Here is a 16,757-nt window from a genome sequence, read left to right as displayed (position 1 = left end):
AGAATAAAATGAATCCATGAAGTGGTCTACAATACTAATCCAGCGCCAGAAATTTCCATTGGGAAAGTGAGTATTTGTTTTGACTCCTTCCCCAGCTTTTTGGACTTTAGCCCAACAGAACATTTGTTTTGTAGTTACAACTTAATTCTTTGATAAAACTGTCCCACTATTTAGCCTCCTGCATATTCCTCAAAAACATTTTCAGCAAATAATCCACCCATGACATGCACCCAAGTATAGAGGTCAGACCCAATATTCCATGGCAAGCCTAGAATTCCAGTTTCTACTAAAAACAGACATTTAGCGATGTACCTTCTATTTGGTGGATGAATTAGAGATTGAGTGGTGCACAAATTGCAAAAGTTTTCAGAAGGGAATTATTTTTGTTAAAAAACCCCAGAGTAAAAAAAGACTGCAAAAGCTTGATTTGCACCGAACACAACTGGCATGTAAAATTCCATCTCACTGGTTGTGCTGATTTTGGGCAAACGAGAGGAGAATTTCTCATCTCTGAACTGATGGATTTTAGAAAATACTTATTGGCTACTTAGAGTTTACCACGGAGTTAAGGTCTCAATCACTGTAGGTGAATCTGCCCCCCCCCCCCAGTAATTTACAGGATGTGGGCATCGCTGGTTAGACCATTTATTGCCCATCAGGTGGTGAGGAGTTGCCTTCTTCCACTACAGTCCTTCAGATGTCGGTACACCCAGTGCTGATGGGGAAGGAGTTGCAGGATTTTACCCCAAAAACAGTGAAGGAACGGCAATATTTTTCCAAGTCAGGGTGGTGAGTAACTTGGGGCGGGGGGGGGGGGACCTCCAAGTGGTGGGGTTCCCAGGTATCTGCTGCTCTTGTCCTTCTCGATGGTAGTGGTCAAGGGTTTGGAAGGTGCTGTCTAAGGAGCCTTGGTGAGTTACTGCAGTGCATCTTGTTGATGGTACACAAAACTGCCACTGTTCGGCAGCAGTGGAGGGTTTGAATGTTTGTGGAAGGACGAGCAAACAAGCAGGCTGCTTTGTCTTGGATGGTGTTGTTGGAGCTGCACTCATCCAGGCAATAGGATTCCTAGCCTTTGACCTGCCCTGGTAACCATAGTATTTAGTATTAATGTGGCTTGTGCCCCCAGGATATTGATTGTGGGAGATTCAGCGATGACAATGCCATTGAATGACAAGGGGTGTGTATGTGTACAAGTGTATGCAGCCTGGAACATAGGAACAGAACTTGAAGAGTTTCTCACTCTTATCCTCCCCCCCCCATCAAAACAGCAATGAGAAATTAAAATATTTTGCTGATCAGTGTTTTAGGTTAAAAAAATTGGACTGGTTCAGTGCACCTCCCAGAAAGGCAGGAAAACAGTGACATGACATCTAGTGCATAACATTAAGTCACATTCATGTACAGTCACATTCAAATGTTTTCAGTGAAAATATGAAGTCCTGCTTATAATATGCTAAATTAGAGAGAAACAGAAAACTTCAGGAACAAAAGATGATGCCACTGCCCAAGAGGAAGAGTTCTTTTTGTACCTTGGCCAGTGTTTTATCCTTAACCACCACTGATTTTTACAAAATATTTTTTATTCTCCTCCTTTTTCACATTTTCTCCCAAAAATAAACAATAATCAGTCATGAATATAATGTCAATCCCCATATCAATAACAACAATCCCATCCTCCCACCAAACCCCAGACATTAACCCGCATGTTAACATAAACAAATGACAAAAAGGAATCAGGAATCACCCTTAGTCACCATTAACACACCGTTTCCCCCCCCCCCCCCTCCTAATGTTCGATGTGATCCAATTCTCGAATGTGCATAATGAATAACACCTATGAATTGTAGAACCCCTCCATTCTTCCCCTCAGATCAAATTTGACCTTTTCAGCATTATGAATTTCAGCAGGACCCCTGCCATGCAGGGCACAGGGTGGAGAAGTTGACCTCCACCCGAACAGGATCAACGAGGCGAAGGCTACAATATCTGCCTCCATGCCAGTTTCCAACCCCAGCTGTCCAACACCCAGAATATAGCCTCTCGAGGGCCCGGGTCCAGTTTCACGTGCAGTGATTACCCTAAACACCTCCTTCCAGTAATCCTCCAGCTTTGGACAGGACCAAAACATATGAACGTGGTTTGCGGAGACTCCCCCGCAATGTTCACACACATCTTCTACCCCCTCAAAGAGCCGGCTCATCCTCACCCTTGTAAGGTGTGCTCTATACACCACCTTCAGCTGTATCAGCTCCAAACTCGCACACTAGGTGGAAGCATTCACCCTCCGGAGCAACCACCACTGATTAATGAATATTCATAAGTTGTGCCCATGCTAGCTACCGTGCTAACCCGTAACACACCATACAGCCAAAAAGCACCCGACCAGTTAAATTTTCAAGACAGTCAGGTGGGGTTGCTCATTTGATTTTGTATGAAGCAACAGGGGTGGGTGTGCAAGAGGTTCAGCGGGAATGGTTTCCGTTGCAGGGTTTATAAAAAAAATTTAAAAAAAAAACTTTTCACAGCCCCCCCAGCAATCAGACCTCAAAAGATCTGTGCTAGGCCACCACTAGGGGAGGCAGTGACATAATGGTATTGTCACTGGATTAGTAATATTAGTAAAAGCAAATTACTGAGGATGCTGGAACTGGAAACAAAAACAGAAAATGCAGGAAAATCCCAGTGGAACGGTGGAGGAGAAACAGAGCCAACTAGTCTGGATGACTTGCCTCTGCAGTAATCCAGGGGAATGTTCGCAGGACAGGGTTTTAAATCCCGCAAATTTTTTTCAATTTGTCATTATAAAGTCCAATGATGGCCATGAACCCATTGTGATTAGTCATAAAAACCCATTTTGTTCATCAATGTCTTTTCAGGAAGGAAATCTGTCATCCTTACCTGGTCTGGCCCTTGGTCCAACAGGCTCAGTTCAAGGGCAATAAATGCTGGCCCAGCCAATGATGCCTGCATACCATATGAATTGGTGGACTCTTCTCCAAGTTTACAATTTAACAAAAAAAAAAAAAAAAAAGAAAGTTGACAAGCTAGTTACTCACAAGTGTGAACGACTACCAAATATATCTCCTATTGTGAAGTTGGATGATGCCAGAGCTGGCTGCAGAAGAACACCACAAGCAGCAGAAAAATACTTTGCCTCAATACCAGGAGGTTGCAAACGAAAGTCTTTTAAAAGCCTCCCAGCCAGATTGCAAGTCTTCCAACTCTATTAGTAAAGAAAATGGATCTCCCAAAAGTGCCTGACTTCATGACCTGCTGAACATCTCTTGGGAAGGAATGCTGCAACAATGCCGACATCTGTGTGTGCGTGTGAGAATGACATAAATAATCATTTTTAAACCCATGAAAGTCTATCCCCATTTCTTTCAATTAACCACATGCAAAAGTGTGTTTGGAAAATCTTTCCAAAACAACCACACTGATTGCTGAAAGCAAGGGGAAAAAATTAGTAGTTTCAGTTTCTCTCCTCCTTAAATCACAACAGGCATTCAGCCCACCAGGTCTGTGTCAAATAAAACACAAATACTGTGGATGTTGGAATCTGAAACAAAAGGGTTGAGCCATACGGAGAAACATTAAACTGTAAAGACTATTATATAAAATTTCAAAATCAATACTAGTAATTATTGCAGTATGATTGAACCGTACAATATTGTTAATAGTCTATGTAATATTAGTGTCAGATGTTTACATACCACCATCATTTGGTGCCTCAACAGGTTTTCCATTGGTTTGACTTGGAGGAGTTTCAGAAATCTGCTGAACGTCTGCTTTTTGGCAAACTTGCTTCAGCTGAGAGGGCACATGCATCGTCTGTTTTACTGGATTTGACACCTGACGTTTGATTGGAGCAGTATTGGCAGACAGAACCAGAGTTTGAAGAGGTAAACTTTGTTGGTCTGCATTACAAGTAGACATCATATGTTGTGCTGACAAATTTCCTGTAGGTGGTCTAGAGTTTTGATTCAATTCCATGGTACGTTTTGGACCATCCAAGGATGACATCTTCAACGAGTTGTGTTTCGATTCCACAGTACGTTTTGGACCATCCAAGGATGACATCATCAACGAGTTTTGTTTCGATTCCACAGTACGTTTTGGACCATCCAAGGCTGGCATCTTCAAAACAAAGTAGTATTTTCAGACAACGATGCCGAAATAATGATGATCATGATTTTCCAGTCACTCACCAAATTCTACTCCCTGCTTTTGCTCAAATGACTCACTTCACTTAAGTTCATGCATCAGTTTATATGAGAAGTATTCCAAGTAGAGATAATTCACAAAACTGCTTTCACAATTATGCATGAAATAGACAGGGACCTTACATTTAATTTTGTAAAAAAGTTAATGCTGATTTCATAGCATGGTGTTTAAAATGGCCATTCTAAAGTATTTCTGGGAACAAATGTGCTAATATTGACAATCGTGGCTACTAGAGAATCCCAATCACCAAAATAAAGCGTACTTTATATCCTAGTACAAAAGAACCTATAGTGGATGGTTAGTCAATCTCATGGGCAAAATTTCAGACAAACAGTAGTGTCCTCTAATAGAGAAATGCCCACTTTTGTACATTGCTAAAAATGCAAAGTAAAGTTAGTCCGGTCAACTTGCAACAGCTAGTACACAGTAAAGCACTAAACAATTGATTCAACACACATATTACTTAGGGATACTTCTGCTCCAACCAAGCCTCCTCCCACGTTTTCATAGAATCTCTACAGCACAGAAGGAGGCCATTCGGCCCACCGAGTCTGAAATGAACTTCGGAAAGAGCATGCCAACCAGACCCACTCTCGCCACAACCCCACTCAATAAGCACATCCCGGGACACTAAGGGGCAATTTTATCATGGCCAATTCACCTAAACTGTACATCTTTGGACTGTAGGAGGATACCAGAGCACCCGGAGGAAACCCATGCAGACACCGGGGGAACATGCAAACTCCACACAGAAGGCCACAATTTAATCTGGGTCCCTGGCACGGAGGCAACAGTGCTAACCACTGTGCCACTGCTTATCTAAATCTACGGTTGCAAACTTTATGCCCCTTTCTCTCCTACTTGTCCAATTTCCCTCTCAATGCACGTATACTATTTGCATCCAACTCTGTTGAACTTTGACCATTTTGCAAGTTTATGGCCTCCTGAAAATTGTTGCAGACTTTCACAGTATTAACTATCTTCCCCAATTTGAGGTCATTCACAAATTTAGAAGTTGTGCTTCTGATTCCAAAGTCTCAAGTGTTTTGAACAGTTTTCCACCAGTACAGATCCTTGTGAAACACCAATTCCTGCACCTCTGAAAAACTACTTTTATTCCCACTTTGCTTTCTGTATTGGAGCCAACAATAAATACATTTTGCCAATTAGCCCCAAACACCACATTCTCTGACCTTATTCACCGCCTTTTGGAATTGCAGATATCTTGCATCTATTTCAGTCCTTGTCAATAGTTTGCATCTCTTAATTTAAAAAAAACTTGATAAATCCTTTTCCTCCTTTTGGAATCCATGTTGGCTACTCATTATTACATTTATCAATGTTCTTCTATTTTCTTTAGTGAAGATTCCATTATTCAAATAATGTGGAGTTGACTGGTCTATATTTCCCAAGTCATGGTCTGTTGCTACAAATATAGAAAATAAATTAGCTATCCTTCAGTCCTCTGGCACTACATCTATTCGGAATGGGTTATTAAATGTGTAATATGCTGTCTCTTCTCTAGATTCTAAAGTATGGAGATATAACCCATCCAGACCAGGGGCTTTATCCTCAGAATTTTAGTTTATTCAATGCAATCATGTATTTTAAATGCACTCATCAATCAAGGTCATATCTACCAGCATCTCCTAGATAAAGAGCATTATTTCAATATCTATCATATCAACTTAACAGATGGCAAAAATACCTTTCCAGCATGCCCTCCTTGGCTTGCAAGCTTTCTCTCCATTTGTAATCAGAAATCCTGCAAGCAGTAATTGAAAGTTGTCATACAGTATTAGAAATATTAATTCAAAATAAAATTTGGAGAATTGGAAGATGGAAGAGTTAAATCTCCACAACACCAGTTATCTGTAATATTCCAGAATGTTCAGAACTACCAAATTCAAATTTTAAACTACAAGATTCAAATTTGACTTTTCCCCAATTGTCTTGTTCCAGTACATTGAATTCTCAGTCAATACTTTCTTAAAAGCCGAAAAGGATAGCTGTTTTTTTGGATTGAAACACTGTCTCAAGGGAACAAAAAGAAACTTCCTAAACTGGTGTTGACTCAGATGTTTTCTAAAAAAGGATAATTTCAAACTGAATGGGTAAGATACAAAAGCACGAGCTGTCTCAAGCTCAAGGCATGAAATCCATCACAATATACAACAGACCTTGCCATCCATCTTATTTGAAATTGTAACAGGTCACATGTTGAAAGTCATGTTTGCTATCTGCTTTTAAAACAGCAGCAAGCTGTTCTGCAGAACAATTCTACCTAAAGCCATCAGCAATCTGCAAAATATCAAAGTCATGGTAATAAGCAAAATACCTGGATAATGAGGTCTCTAAAGAGAAGAACTTTCCCCAGCCTGCTCAAACTGGAGAATCACCCAGTCTTCTGGAAATTCAACCACAAGAATACTCGCAGCTTATTGAGAACCTTCACTTTACAAGACCTCCACTTCAAATAGCACATCAGCCTGCCACAAAAGGGACTGATATATCCCAAGTAAAATTGTATTGTTCTATCTTCATCAATATCCAAAATCTTTACATGAGATAACGAGTGAAATGTCGAGGGCAAGCACGTGATGATAAATAGCCTTTATTTTAAAACTCAGCTTGCTGCTGGAAATTATTTAAATTGGTATAATCATGAAAATACACCACTTGCATACAAAAATATTGGATCACTAGATAGTAAAAAGATACACAAAGTCATGTTGTAAATGTGGAGAGCTCTAGAGCATCACCAGTACATGCAGTTTCCAAGAATATGCATCCCTGTGGAAAAGCCCAATGTTTCTCTAATGGGAAGAACCAAAACAATTCTGCTCAGCGACCCACACCAGACGGAGTTGTACAGAAACCTTCTCAGCACGTCCTTCCTCCATATTATCTCACTTCTCACCTCCATGAAAAGGAGTCCAAGCCCATAGAATTTCCTTTGGTGGATGAGAAGACACCAAATGGAAAGTGGCACAGTGGTTAGCACTGCTGCCACTCAACTCCAGGGATTAATTCCAGCCTTGGATGACTGTGTGGAGTTTGCACTTGCCCCCGTGCTCTGGTTTACTCCCCCAGTCTAAAGCACAGGTTAGGTGGATTGGCCATGCAAAATTGCCCCTTCCGTGTCAAAAAGGTTGGGGTTACAAGGAGTGGGAGGCATGTACTCAAGTAGGGTGCTCCTTTCAAGGGCTGGTGCACTCAACAGGCTGAATAAGAGCACAAAACATAGGATCAGAATTAGGTCACTCAACCCATTGAGTCTGCTCCGCCAGTCAATCATGGCTGATTTTTCTCATCCCCATTCTCTCTCTCCCCTCCCCTCCCCTCCCCTACCACCACCAATCATGGCTGATTTTTCTCAGGGACTTCCAGGTGCGGCGATGACCAGCTAAGTCGCACGTTTCGGCAACTCCCGGTGGAACGGACTTTTGGGCTCTTAATAGGAGCCCCATCGGCAATTTTAACGGCAAATAACACTGTGCGGTAATCCAGAAGGGAATCCCCCCCCGGACACGGATGGAAAAAAAAAAAAAAAGAGGGGAAAGTAGCCGGATTGCGGTGGATCCTCAAGAGCAGCGGCCAGGAAGGCAGGCACAAAGCAAGATGGCGTCGGAAGAAGGCAGTTTAATATGGGGCCCTGACCAACAAGAGTTCCTGCGGCGTTGCGTAGATGAACTCAAAAAGGAGATGAAGAAGGAGCTGTTGGCCCCGATATTACAAGCGATTGAGGGGCTAAAAGGAGGAGCAAAAGACCCAGGAACAGGAGCTTCGGGTCGTGAAGGCAAAGGCTGCTGAGAAGGAGGACGACATACAGGGCCTGGTGGTGAAAACGGAGATCCACGAGGCACAACACAAAAGATGTGTGGAAAGGCTGGAGGTGCTGGAGAACAATGCGAGGAGGAAGAACTTAAGGATTCTTGGACTTCCCGAAGGTGCAGAGGGGGCGGACGTCGGGGCATATGTGAGCACGATGCTGCATTTGTTAATGGGATCGGAGGCCCCGACGGGTCCGCTGGAGGGAGCCTATCGAGTTATGGCGCGAAGACTGAGGGCTGGAGAAAATCCTCGAGCAATAGTTGTGAGATTTCTCCGATACAAGGACAGAGAGATGGTCCTCAGATGGGCCAAGAAAACTCGGAACAGTAGGTGGGAGAATGCGGTGATCCGCGTGTATCAAGATTGGAGTGCGGAGGTGGCGAGAAGGAGGGCAAGCTTTAATCGGGCCAAGGCGGTGTTGCATAAAAGGAAGGTCAAATTCGGAATGTTGCAGCCGGCGAGACTGTGGGTCACACATCTAGGGAAACACCACTATTTCGAAACGGCAGACGAAGCGTGGACATTTATTGTCGAGGAGAAGCTGGAGTGAGCGGGCCAGAAGAAAAAGAACATTTGGGACAAAAAGGGGGGGGGGGGGGGTGAATTTGTGGGATGAAGGGGGGAAAAGGGGGAAGAGAAGACTTCCCAGATTGTAAAACCTGCGACCCTGTAACTTCTCTCTCTTCCCCATGTCGTGGGGGAGGGGGTGAGGGAAGATGAGGAGCTGTGGGCGCTGGCCATTGGGGGCAGGGCCAAAAGGGGAAGCACGGGCTTTGTTCCCGCGCTATGGTAATCATGGCGGGAACAGGGAAGCAGGAAGCCTCGCACAGTGTGAGCCAAGGTCACGGGGGGGAAGCCGAGGTCGGCCAGAGTTTGCGGACTCCCGGGAGCAACATGGGGGGTGCAATTACGCTAGCTTGGGATCTAGCGGGGGAGCGGGTTAACTGGGTTGCTGCTGCTGGGGAGAAGGGGGAGCTGGCATGTGGCAAACTGCAAGGGGAGGCAGTGGTATTGGTGAACGTGTATGCCCCGAACTGGGATGATGCCAATTTTATGAGGCGTATGTTAGGACGCGTCCCGGACCTAGAGGCGGGAAAGTTGGTAATGGGTGGAGACTTTAATACGGTGCTGGACCCAGGCCTGGACAGATCGAGGTCCAGGACCGGAAGGAGGCCGGCTGCAACTAGGGTGCTTAAGGATTTTATGGTGTAGATGGGAGGAGTAGATCCCTGGAGATTTAGTAGACCTAGGAGTAAGGAGTTTTCGTTTTTCTCCTATGTACATAAAGTATTTCCACGAATAGATTTTTTTGTTTTGGGAAGGGCACTGATCCCAAAGGTGACGGGGACGGAGTACACGGCTATAGCCATCTCGGATCATGCTCCACACTGGGTGGACCTGGAGATAGGGGAAGAAAAATAACAGCTTCCACCCTGGAGAATGGACATGGGATTATTGGCAGATGAGGGGGTGTGTTTAAGGGTGAGGGGGTGTATTGAAAGGTACTTGGAACTCAATGATAATGGGGAGGTACAGGTGGGAGTGGTCTGGAAGGCACTGAAGGCAGTGGTTAGAGGGGAGCTGATATCTATTAGGGCACATAAAGGAAAGCAGGAGGGTAGGGAAAGGGAGCGGTTGTTGAAAGAACTGCTGAGGGTGGACAGACAATACGCGGAGGCACCGGAGGAGGGACTAAACAGGAAAAGGCAAAGGCTACATGTAGAATTTGACTTGTTGACTACGGGTAAGGCAGAGGCACAATGGAGGAAGGTACAGGGTGTACAGTACGAATATGGGGCGAAGGCGAGTAGGTTGTTGGCCCACCAACTGAGGAAAAGGGGAGCAGTGAGGGAGATATGGGGGGGGTGAGAGATGAGGAGGGGGAGATGGAGCGGAGAGAGTGAATGGAGTGTTCAAGGCATTTTATGAAAGATTATATGAAGCGCAGCCCCCGGACGGGAAGGAGAGAATGATGTGCTTTGTGGATCAGCTGGAATTTCCTAAGGTGGAGGAACAGGAGAGTGGGGCTGGGAGCACAGATTGAGACGGAGGAAGTAGTGAAAGGGATTGGAAGCATGCAGGCGGGGAAGGCCCCGGGACCAGACGGATTCCCAGTTGAATTCTATAAGAAATATTTGGACTTGCTGGCCCCGCTACTGATGAGAACCTTTAATGAGGCGAGGGAAAGGGGGCAGCTGCCCCCGACTATGTCAGAGGCAACGATATCACTCCTCCTAAAGAAGGAAAAAGACTCGTTGCAATGCGGGTCATACAGGCCCATTTCCCTCCTGAATGTGGAAGTTAAGATCCTGGCCAAGGTAATGGCAATGAGGATAGAGGATTGTGTCCCGGGGGTGGTCCATGAGGACCAAACTGGGTTTGTGAAGGGGAGACAGCTAAATACAAATATACGGAGGCTGCTAGGGTTAATGATGATGCCCCCACCAGAGGGGGAAGCGGAGATAGTGGTGGCGATGGATGCCGAGAAAGCATTTGATAGAGTGGAGTGGGATAATTTGTGGGAGGTGTTGAAGAGATTTGGCTTTGGGGACGGGTATATCAGGTGGGTACAGTTGCTGTATAGGGCCCCGATGGCGAGAGTGGTCACGAATGGACGGGGGTCTGACTATTTTCGGCTCCATAGAGGGACAAGGCAGGGATGTCCTCTGTCCCCGTTATTGTTTGCACTGGCGATTGAACCCCTGGCCATGGCACTGAGGGGTTCCAGGAAGTGGAGGGGAGTACTTGGGGGGAGGGGGGAGGGGGGGGGGGAGAAAAAGAGGAGAAAGAGAGAACAACACCGGGTATCTCTATATGCGGACGATTTGTTGCTATATGTGGCGGACCCGGCGGAGGGGATGCCAGAGATAATGCAGATACTTGGGGAGTTTGGGGATTTTTCAGGGTATAAACTGAACATGGGGAAAAGTGAGTTATTTGTGGTGCACCCGGGGGAGCAGAGCAGAGATAGAGGATTTACCGTTGAGGAAGGTAACAAGGGACTTCCGGTACCTGGGGATCCAGATAGCCAAGAATTGGGGTACATTACATAGGCTTAATTTAACACAGTTGGTGGAACAGATGGAGGAGGATTTCAAGAGATGGGACACGGTGTCCCTGTCATTGGCAGGTAGAGTGCAGGCGGTTAAAATGGTGGTCCTCCCGAGATTCCTTTTTGTGTTCCAGTGCCTCCCGGTGGTGATCACGAAGGCTTTTTTCAAAAGAATTGAGAAGAGCATTATGAGTTGTGTGTGGGCTGGGAAGACCCCGAGAGTGAGGCAGGGATTCTTGCAGCGTAGTAGCTCTACCGAGCCTAAGTGAGTACTACTGGGCTGCCAATGTTTCAATGGTGTGTAAGTGGATGGGAGAAGGGGAGGGAGCAGCGTGGAAGAGAATGGAGGGCATCCTGCAAGGGGACTAGTCTGCAAGCAATGGTGACGGCGCCATTGCCGTTCTCACCAAAGAAATACACCACAAGCCCGGTGGTGGTGGCTCATTGAGAATTTAGGGGCAGTGGAGACGGCATAAGGGAGGGACGGGAGCTTCGGTGCAGTCCCCGATAAGAAACAATCATAGGTTCGTTCCGGGGAGAATGGATGGGGGATTTGGAGCATGGCAAAGAGCTGGGGTAGTACAATTAAGAGATCTATTTGTAGATGGGACGTTTGAGAGTTTGGGAGCGCTGACGGAGAAACAGGTTGCCCCAAGGGAATGCATTTCGGTATATGCAATTGAGGGCTTTTGTGAGGCAACAGGTGAGGGAATTCCCGCAGCTCCCGACGCATGAGGTGCAGGACAGAGTAATCTCAAAGACATGGGTGGGGGACGGTAAGGTAGCGGACATATACAGGGAGATGAGGGACGAGGGGGAGATCATGGTAGATGAGCTGAAAGGGAAATGGGAAGAAGAACTGGGGGAGGAGATTGAAGAGGGGCTGTGGGCGGATGCCCTACGTAGGGTAAACTCATCGTCCTCGTGTGCCAGGCTAAGCCTGATACAATTTAAGGTGGTACACAGGGCGCATATGACTGGAGCACGGCTTAGTAAATTTTTGGGGGTAGAGGATAGGTGTGCGAGATGCTCGAGAGGCCCAGCGAATCACACCCACATGTTCTGGTCATGCCCGGTACTACAGGGGTTCTGGGTGGGGGTGGCAAAGGTGCTTTCGAAGGTGGTGGGGGTCCAGGTCGAACCAAGCTGGGGGTTGGCTATATTTGGGGTTGCAGAAGAGCCGGGAGAGCAGGAGGCGAGAGAGGCTGACGTGTTGGCCTTTGCGTCCCTTGTAGCCCGGCGCAGGATATTGTTAATGTGGAAGGAAGCTAAGCCCCCGGGGGTGGAGACCTGGATAAACGATATGGCAGGGTTCATAAAGGTAGAGCGGATTAAGTTCGTGTTAAGGGGTTCGGCTCATGGGTTCACCAGGCAGTGGCAACCGTTAATCGACTACCTCACAGATAGTGGGAACGGAAAAGAAGTAGATAACAGCAGCAACCCGGCGGTGGGGGGGGGGGGGGGGGAGGAATCGGACGGACTCTCAGGGATGTTATTGTACATGTATAGGTATTTGGTATATGTAATTGTATATTGGACTGTAATTTGGGAGAGTATTTATTTTGGACAAGGCAGTTGCCATTTAGTTTTGTTTATATATTATTTATTTATTTGTTTAAAACTGGCCCCAGCTATTTATATTGCTTTATTGTGGTGTAAAAGAAACACTACGTATTGTTATGTTTGGCCAAAAAAACTCGAATAAAATATATATTTTTTTAAATGGCTGATTTTTCTCTTCCCCATTCTCTTCCCCTTCCCCCCCCCCCGCCAATCCTTTTATTAGTCAAGAACCTATCTATCTCAGTTTTAAAGACACTCCGTGATTTGGCCTCCACAGCCTTCTGAGGCAAAGGGTCCCACAGATTCACCACCCTCTGGCTGAAGAAATTCCTCCTCCTGCATGGGAGGGATTTGATGGTTCAAGGTGTTCATAGTAACATCCCCAGCATTATACGGAGAGGATTTGGGAAAAGTGTCTTTGTAAAAGTAAACAACTGTGTTGTTGATATACTTAATATGATTAATAAGGGGATTCAGCATTATGGACAGAAGGCAGGAGAATAGAGGATGTGAAATACATCAACCATGATTGAATTTTATTAAGGACCTGGTAGTCACTGAAAGCAAGCATGTAGGTGTAGCAGGCAGCAAAGAAGGCTAATGGTATGTTGGCCTTCATTGCGATAGATGTTTCCAATGGTGGGTGTGTCCAGAACCGAAGGTCACAGTCTGAGGGCTCAGGGACAACCATTTCAGACAGAGGAGGAAACATTACTTCACACAAAGAATTCATTACCACAGGATGTAGTTGATGCTAAAACATTGAATATACTCAAGAGGCAGCTAGATATAGCACTTGGGGCAAATTGGTTCAAAGGTTATGGGGAGAAAGCAGGATTAGGCTATGGAGTTGGATGATCAGCTATGATCATGATATATGGCAGAGGTGGCTCAAAGGGCCAAAAGGCCTCCTCCTACCTTCTGTGTATCTATGAATGGCAGAGCAGACCTGATGGGCCAAATGGCCTAATTCTGCTATGTCTTATACTTCAACAATACCTTACCTGACACACCCCCTCCCAATGACATCTGGTCTATACCATATCAGAGCATATTCTGGATTATCTAGGAATATCTCCAGAGATCAATTCCCAGACATTTCTCAGGTCAAATTTCACACAAGGTGCAAGAGATGAGATTGACTTATTACTCCAGCTGACTAACCTTCCAAGCAATAAGCAAGGACACAGATGACCTCAATGCCACAGCAACTCAATGTCAACAACTCTTTCCCACATATGTGGCAGTCTACCAGCCACACATCCAAGGTAAACAAAAGCAGAGACCATTAAAAATGACTTGGCCAGGCAGAACACTGTCCCTGACCAACCCACCAGTTGCCCAATCAAACAGGCTTCCTCCAAAGCTCTTTAAGATTAATTTGGTGCAGTCTGATTTCTCCTCTCTAGAATAAAAAACCTAGAACATACTGCCCTGGCAAGCATTCTTCTGCTTAAAGGCACATTCCAAATATGGGCCCACAGACCAAACAATAAAAAAATAAATTGCAATAAACAGAAAGGGTGTGGTAGTCACCACTGTTGTACTATATTGTGTATATGGGTATTACAGTAAGGCTCCTGTACGACAGGTACAGGGGTAGATCCCTGCCTGCTGGCTCCACCCAGGAGGCGGGGTATAAATGTGCGCGCTCTCCGAACAGCAGCCATTTCGTAAGCTGCTGTAGGCCACACACCTGTGTAATAAAGCCTCGATTACATTCTCTCGTCTCGTCGTAATTGATAGTTCATCAATTTATGAGAGATTTTTCAGAGATGGATCTCCGCATCAAGCCGAACCGCCTGCAGCTGCATCCTCAAGCAGACAAGGCCAAAAAGGACTTCCAACATTGGCTAGCTTGCTTTGAAGCATACATCAGGTCTGCGCCAGACCCAAACTCAGAAGCACAGAAGCTCCAGATTCTGTACACATGGCAGAGTTCCAATGTTTTTCCCCTCGCCCAGGACGCACCTACCTACGCAGAGGCCATGGCGCTAATGAAGGAGAATTACGCTCAGCAGACCAACAAGATCTACGCCAGGCACCTCCTATCCATGCAGCACCAACTTCTCGGAGTCTGTGGAAAATTTCTGGCGTGCCCTGCTCGCCCTGGTGAGAGACTGTGACTGCCAGGCTGTTTCAGCCACTGAACATTCAAACCTGCTAATGAGACGCGTTTGTTATAGGCATAGGGTCTGACTACATCCGCCAGCACCTCTTAAAAGGGGCCACGCTTGACCTCACGGCGACCAAAAAACTAGCGCTCTCGCTCACCTCACGCAACGTACAGGCTTATGCCCCCCCCGCCCCCCCTGTGCATCCTGGACCCTGCCAGCAGCCACACCATCATGGACCCCATCAGCAACCACCCTCAGCCAACCCCATGCCTGCACCACACAGCAGCCAACCAACCCCAGGGGACCCAAGTGCTACTTCTGCAGACAGACAAAACACCCAACAGCACTGCCCAGCACACGCTCTGCAAGGCCTGTGGCAAGAAGGGACATTTCACTGCAGTGTGCCAGGCCCACTCAATCGCCACTATTGCCCCAGCACCCCCCACATGCAGCCAGTGGGCACCACCATCTTGCTCCACTCCCAACACATGCAGCCCATGGGCACCACCATGTTGTTTGCCTCAGAACCAATGCGCACCACCATCTTGCCTGCCCCAGAACACATGCAGCCCATGGGCACCACCATCTTACCCACCTCAGGACCACCTCCCATCAGGCCACTCATCACCAGCAACCACCGACAACCAGCCAAGTCTCACCTCGGTCACGATCGACCAGTCTCGACCACACAACCACTTCGACAAAGGTCAACAGGCACAAAATATCCTGCCCTCTGGACTCCAGGAGCACGGAGCTTCATCCACCCCGATTCAGTAAGGCGCTGCCACCTCACAGTACACCCCACTAACCAAAGAATCTCCCTGGCCTCCAGATCCCACTCCATGGCAATCCAGGGGTACCCACCCTCACGATCCAGCAAGTAGAGTTCAGCAGTTTACAGCTCTACATCCTCCCCAACCTCTGCACTGCCTTGCTACTCAGCCTAGACTTCCAGTGCAACCTCCAGAGCCTAACCCTGAAATTTGGCAGGCCCCTACCACCCCTTACTGTTTGCAGCCTCACGACCTTTAAGGTGTCAACCTACCTTCCCTGTTTGCAAACCTCACCCCAGATTGCAAACACATCACCACCAGGAGCAGATGGTACAGCACCCAGGACAGGACCTTCATCAGGTCTGAGGTCCAGCAGCTGCTGCAGGAAGGTATCAAAGCATCAAAGGGCTCAGGGAATAATTAGTCATCAATTCTACCTCAGAAGGTTGAAAGGGGCCAGGAGCACAAGTGAATCTCAAATGGTGCCTGCCCTGCAGATTCTAGCTCAAAAAAGAACAGATGGAAGCAAACAAAGAGTGGCTCACCCTCAAATGCACATAATGAAAGGGCATCGCCCGTGTGCAGCTGCCATTTCTAGACAGCCCACACAGGCAACTGACTCCTTCACAAGACATCATAGAATTTACAGTGCAGGAGGCCATTCAGCCCATCAAGTCTGCACCAGCTCTTGGAAAGAGCATGTTACCAAAAAAGTCACAACCCAAAGTGCCTCTAACTAATATATCTGATAAACTAGCGTGGCCAGCAAACTGTCAGCCCAGAGGCTATTTTCAGAACATTGCCAGTGCAGGAGGAGCATCGTCGTTGCCCTCCACTGGGGCCTTGTTGGGCCATGAAAGGGGGCGGGAGGGGAATTCGGTCCCAGAGAAGACACAGCGCCCCAGCCACACATACAAACCGAAGCCGGCCCTTTTGTCGCTCAGCGGCAGGCTCGATGCTCACCTGAGGGGGAGGCCGCTGCTGTGACTGTTGAACTCAGTATGGGGGCCGAGTCCCTCAAGCTCGCTCCGACCGTCCGCTGTTCGGACTGTTAAACTGCGTATGGGCCCGGATCCCCCACGCTCACTCCGGCCGGCTGTTGCCGTTTAGATTCAAATTCCACCGCACTTTAAAACTATTTAACAAACCGCGCGTTCCAATTGGACGGTGCCGCTCGCACGCCATTGGCTG

The 16,757-nt window shown here is 46.9% G+C and overlaps 1 protein-coding gene across 2 annotated transcripts in view; it reads right to left on the bottom strand.

Annotated features, from left to right (window-relative positions):
• LOC140428326 (aurora kinase C-like) overlaps nucleotides 1-16,705 on the bottom strand; it is a 38,715-nt gene extending 22,010 nt beyond the window's left edge. The window contains exons 1-3 of one of the 2 annotated variants that reach the window (XM_072514677.1): nucleotides 16,530-16,705; nucleotides 5,936-5,992; nucleotides 3,717-4,140 (exon numbers count right to left, since the gene is read on the bottom strand). In XM_072514677.1, the coding sequence (XP_072370778.1) occupies nucleotides 3,717-4,140; nucleotides 5,936-5,977 (466 nt within the window). In that variant the 5' untranslated portion in view covers nucleotides 5,978-5,992; nucleotides 16,530-16,705. The remainder of the gene's footprint in view (nucleotides 1-3,716; nucleotides 4,141-5,935; nucleotides 5,993-16,529) is intronic. The other variant, XM_072514678.1, reaches the window with a different exon arrangement.
• Nucleotides 16,706-16,757: the final 52 nt, after the last annotated feature.

Source organism: Scyliorhinus torazame, chromosome 8, assembly GCF_047496885.1.
Source record: "Scyliorhinus torazame isolate Kashiwa2021f chromosome 8, sScyTor2.1, whole genome shotgun sequence".
Lineage (NCBI taxonomy): Eukaryota > Metazoa > Chordata > Chondrichthyes > Carcharhiniformes > Scyliorhinidae > Scyliorhinus > Scyliorhinus torazame.
Note: the sequence above shows the minus strand (reverse complement) of the source record. Positions and strands in the feature narration are given on the sequence as shown.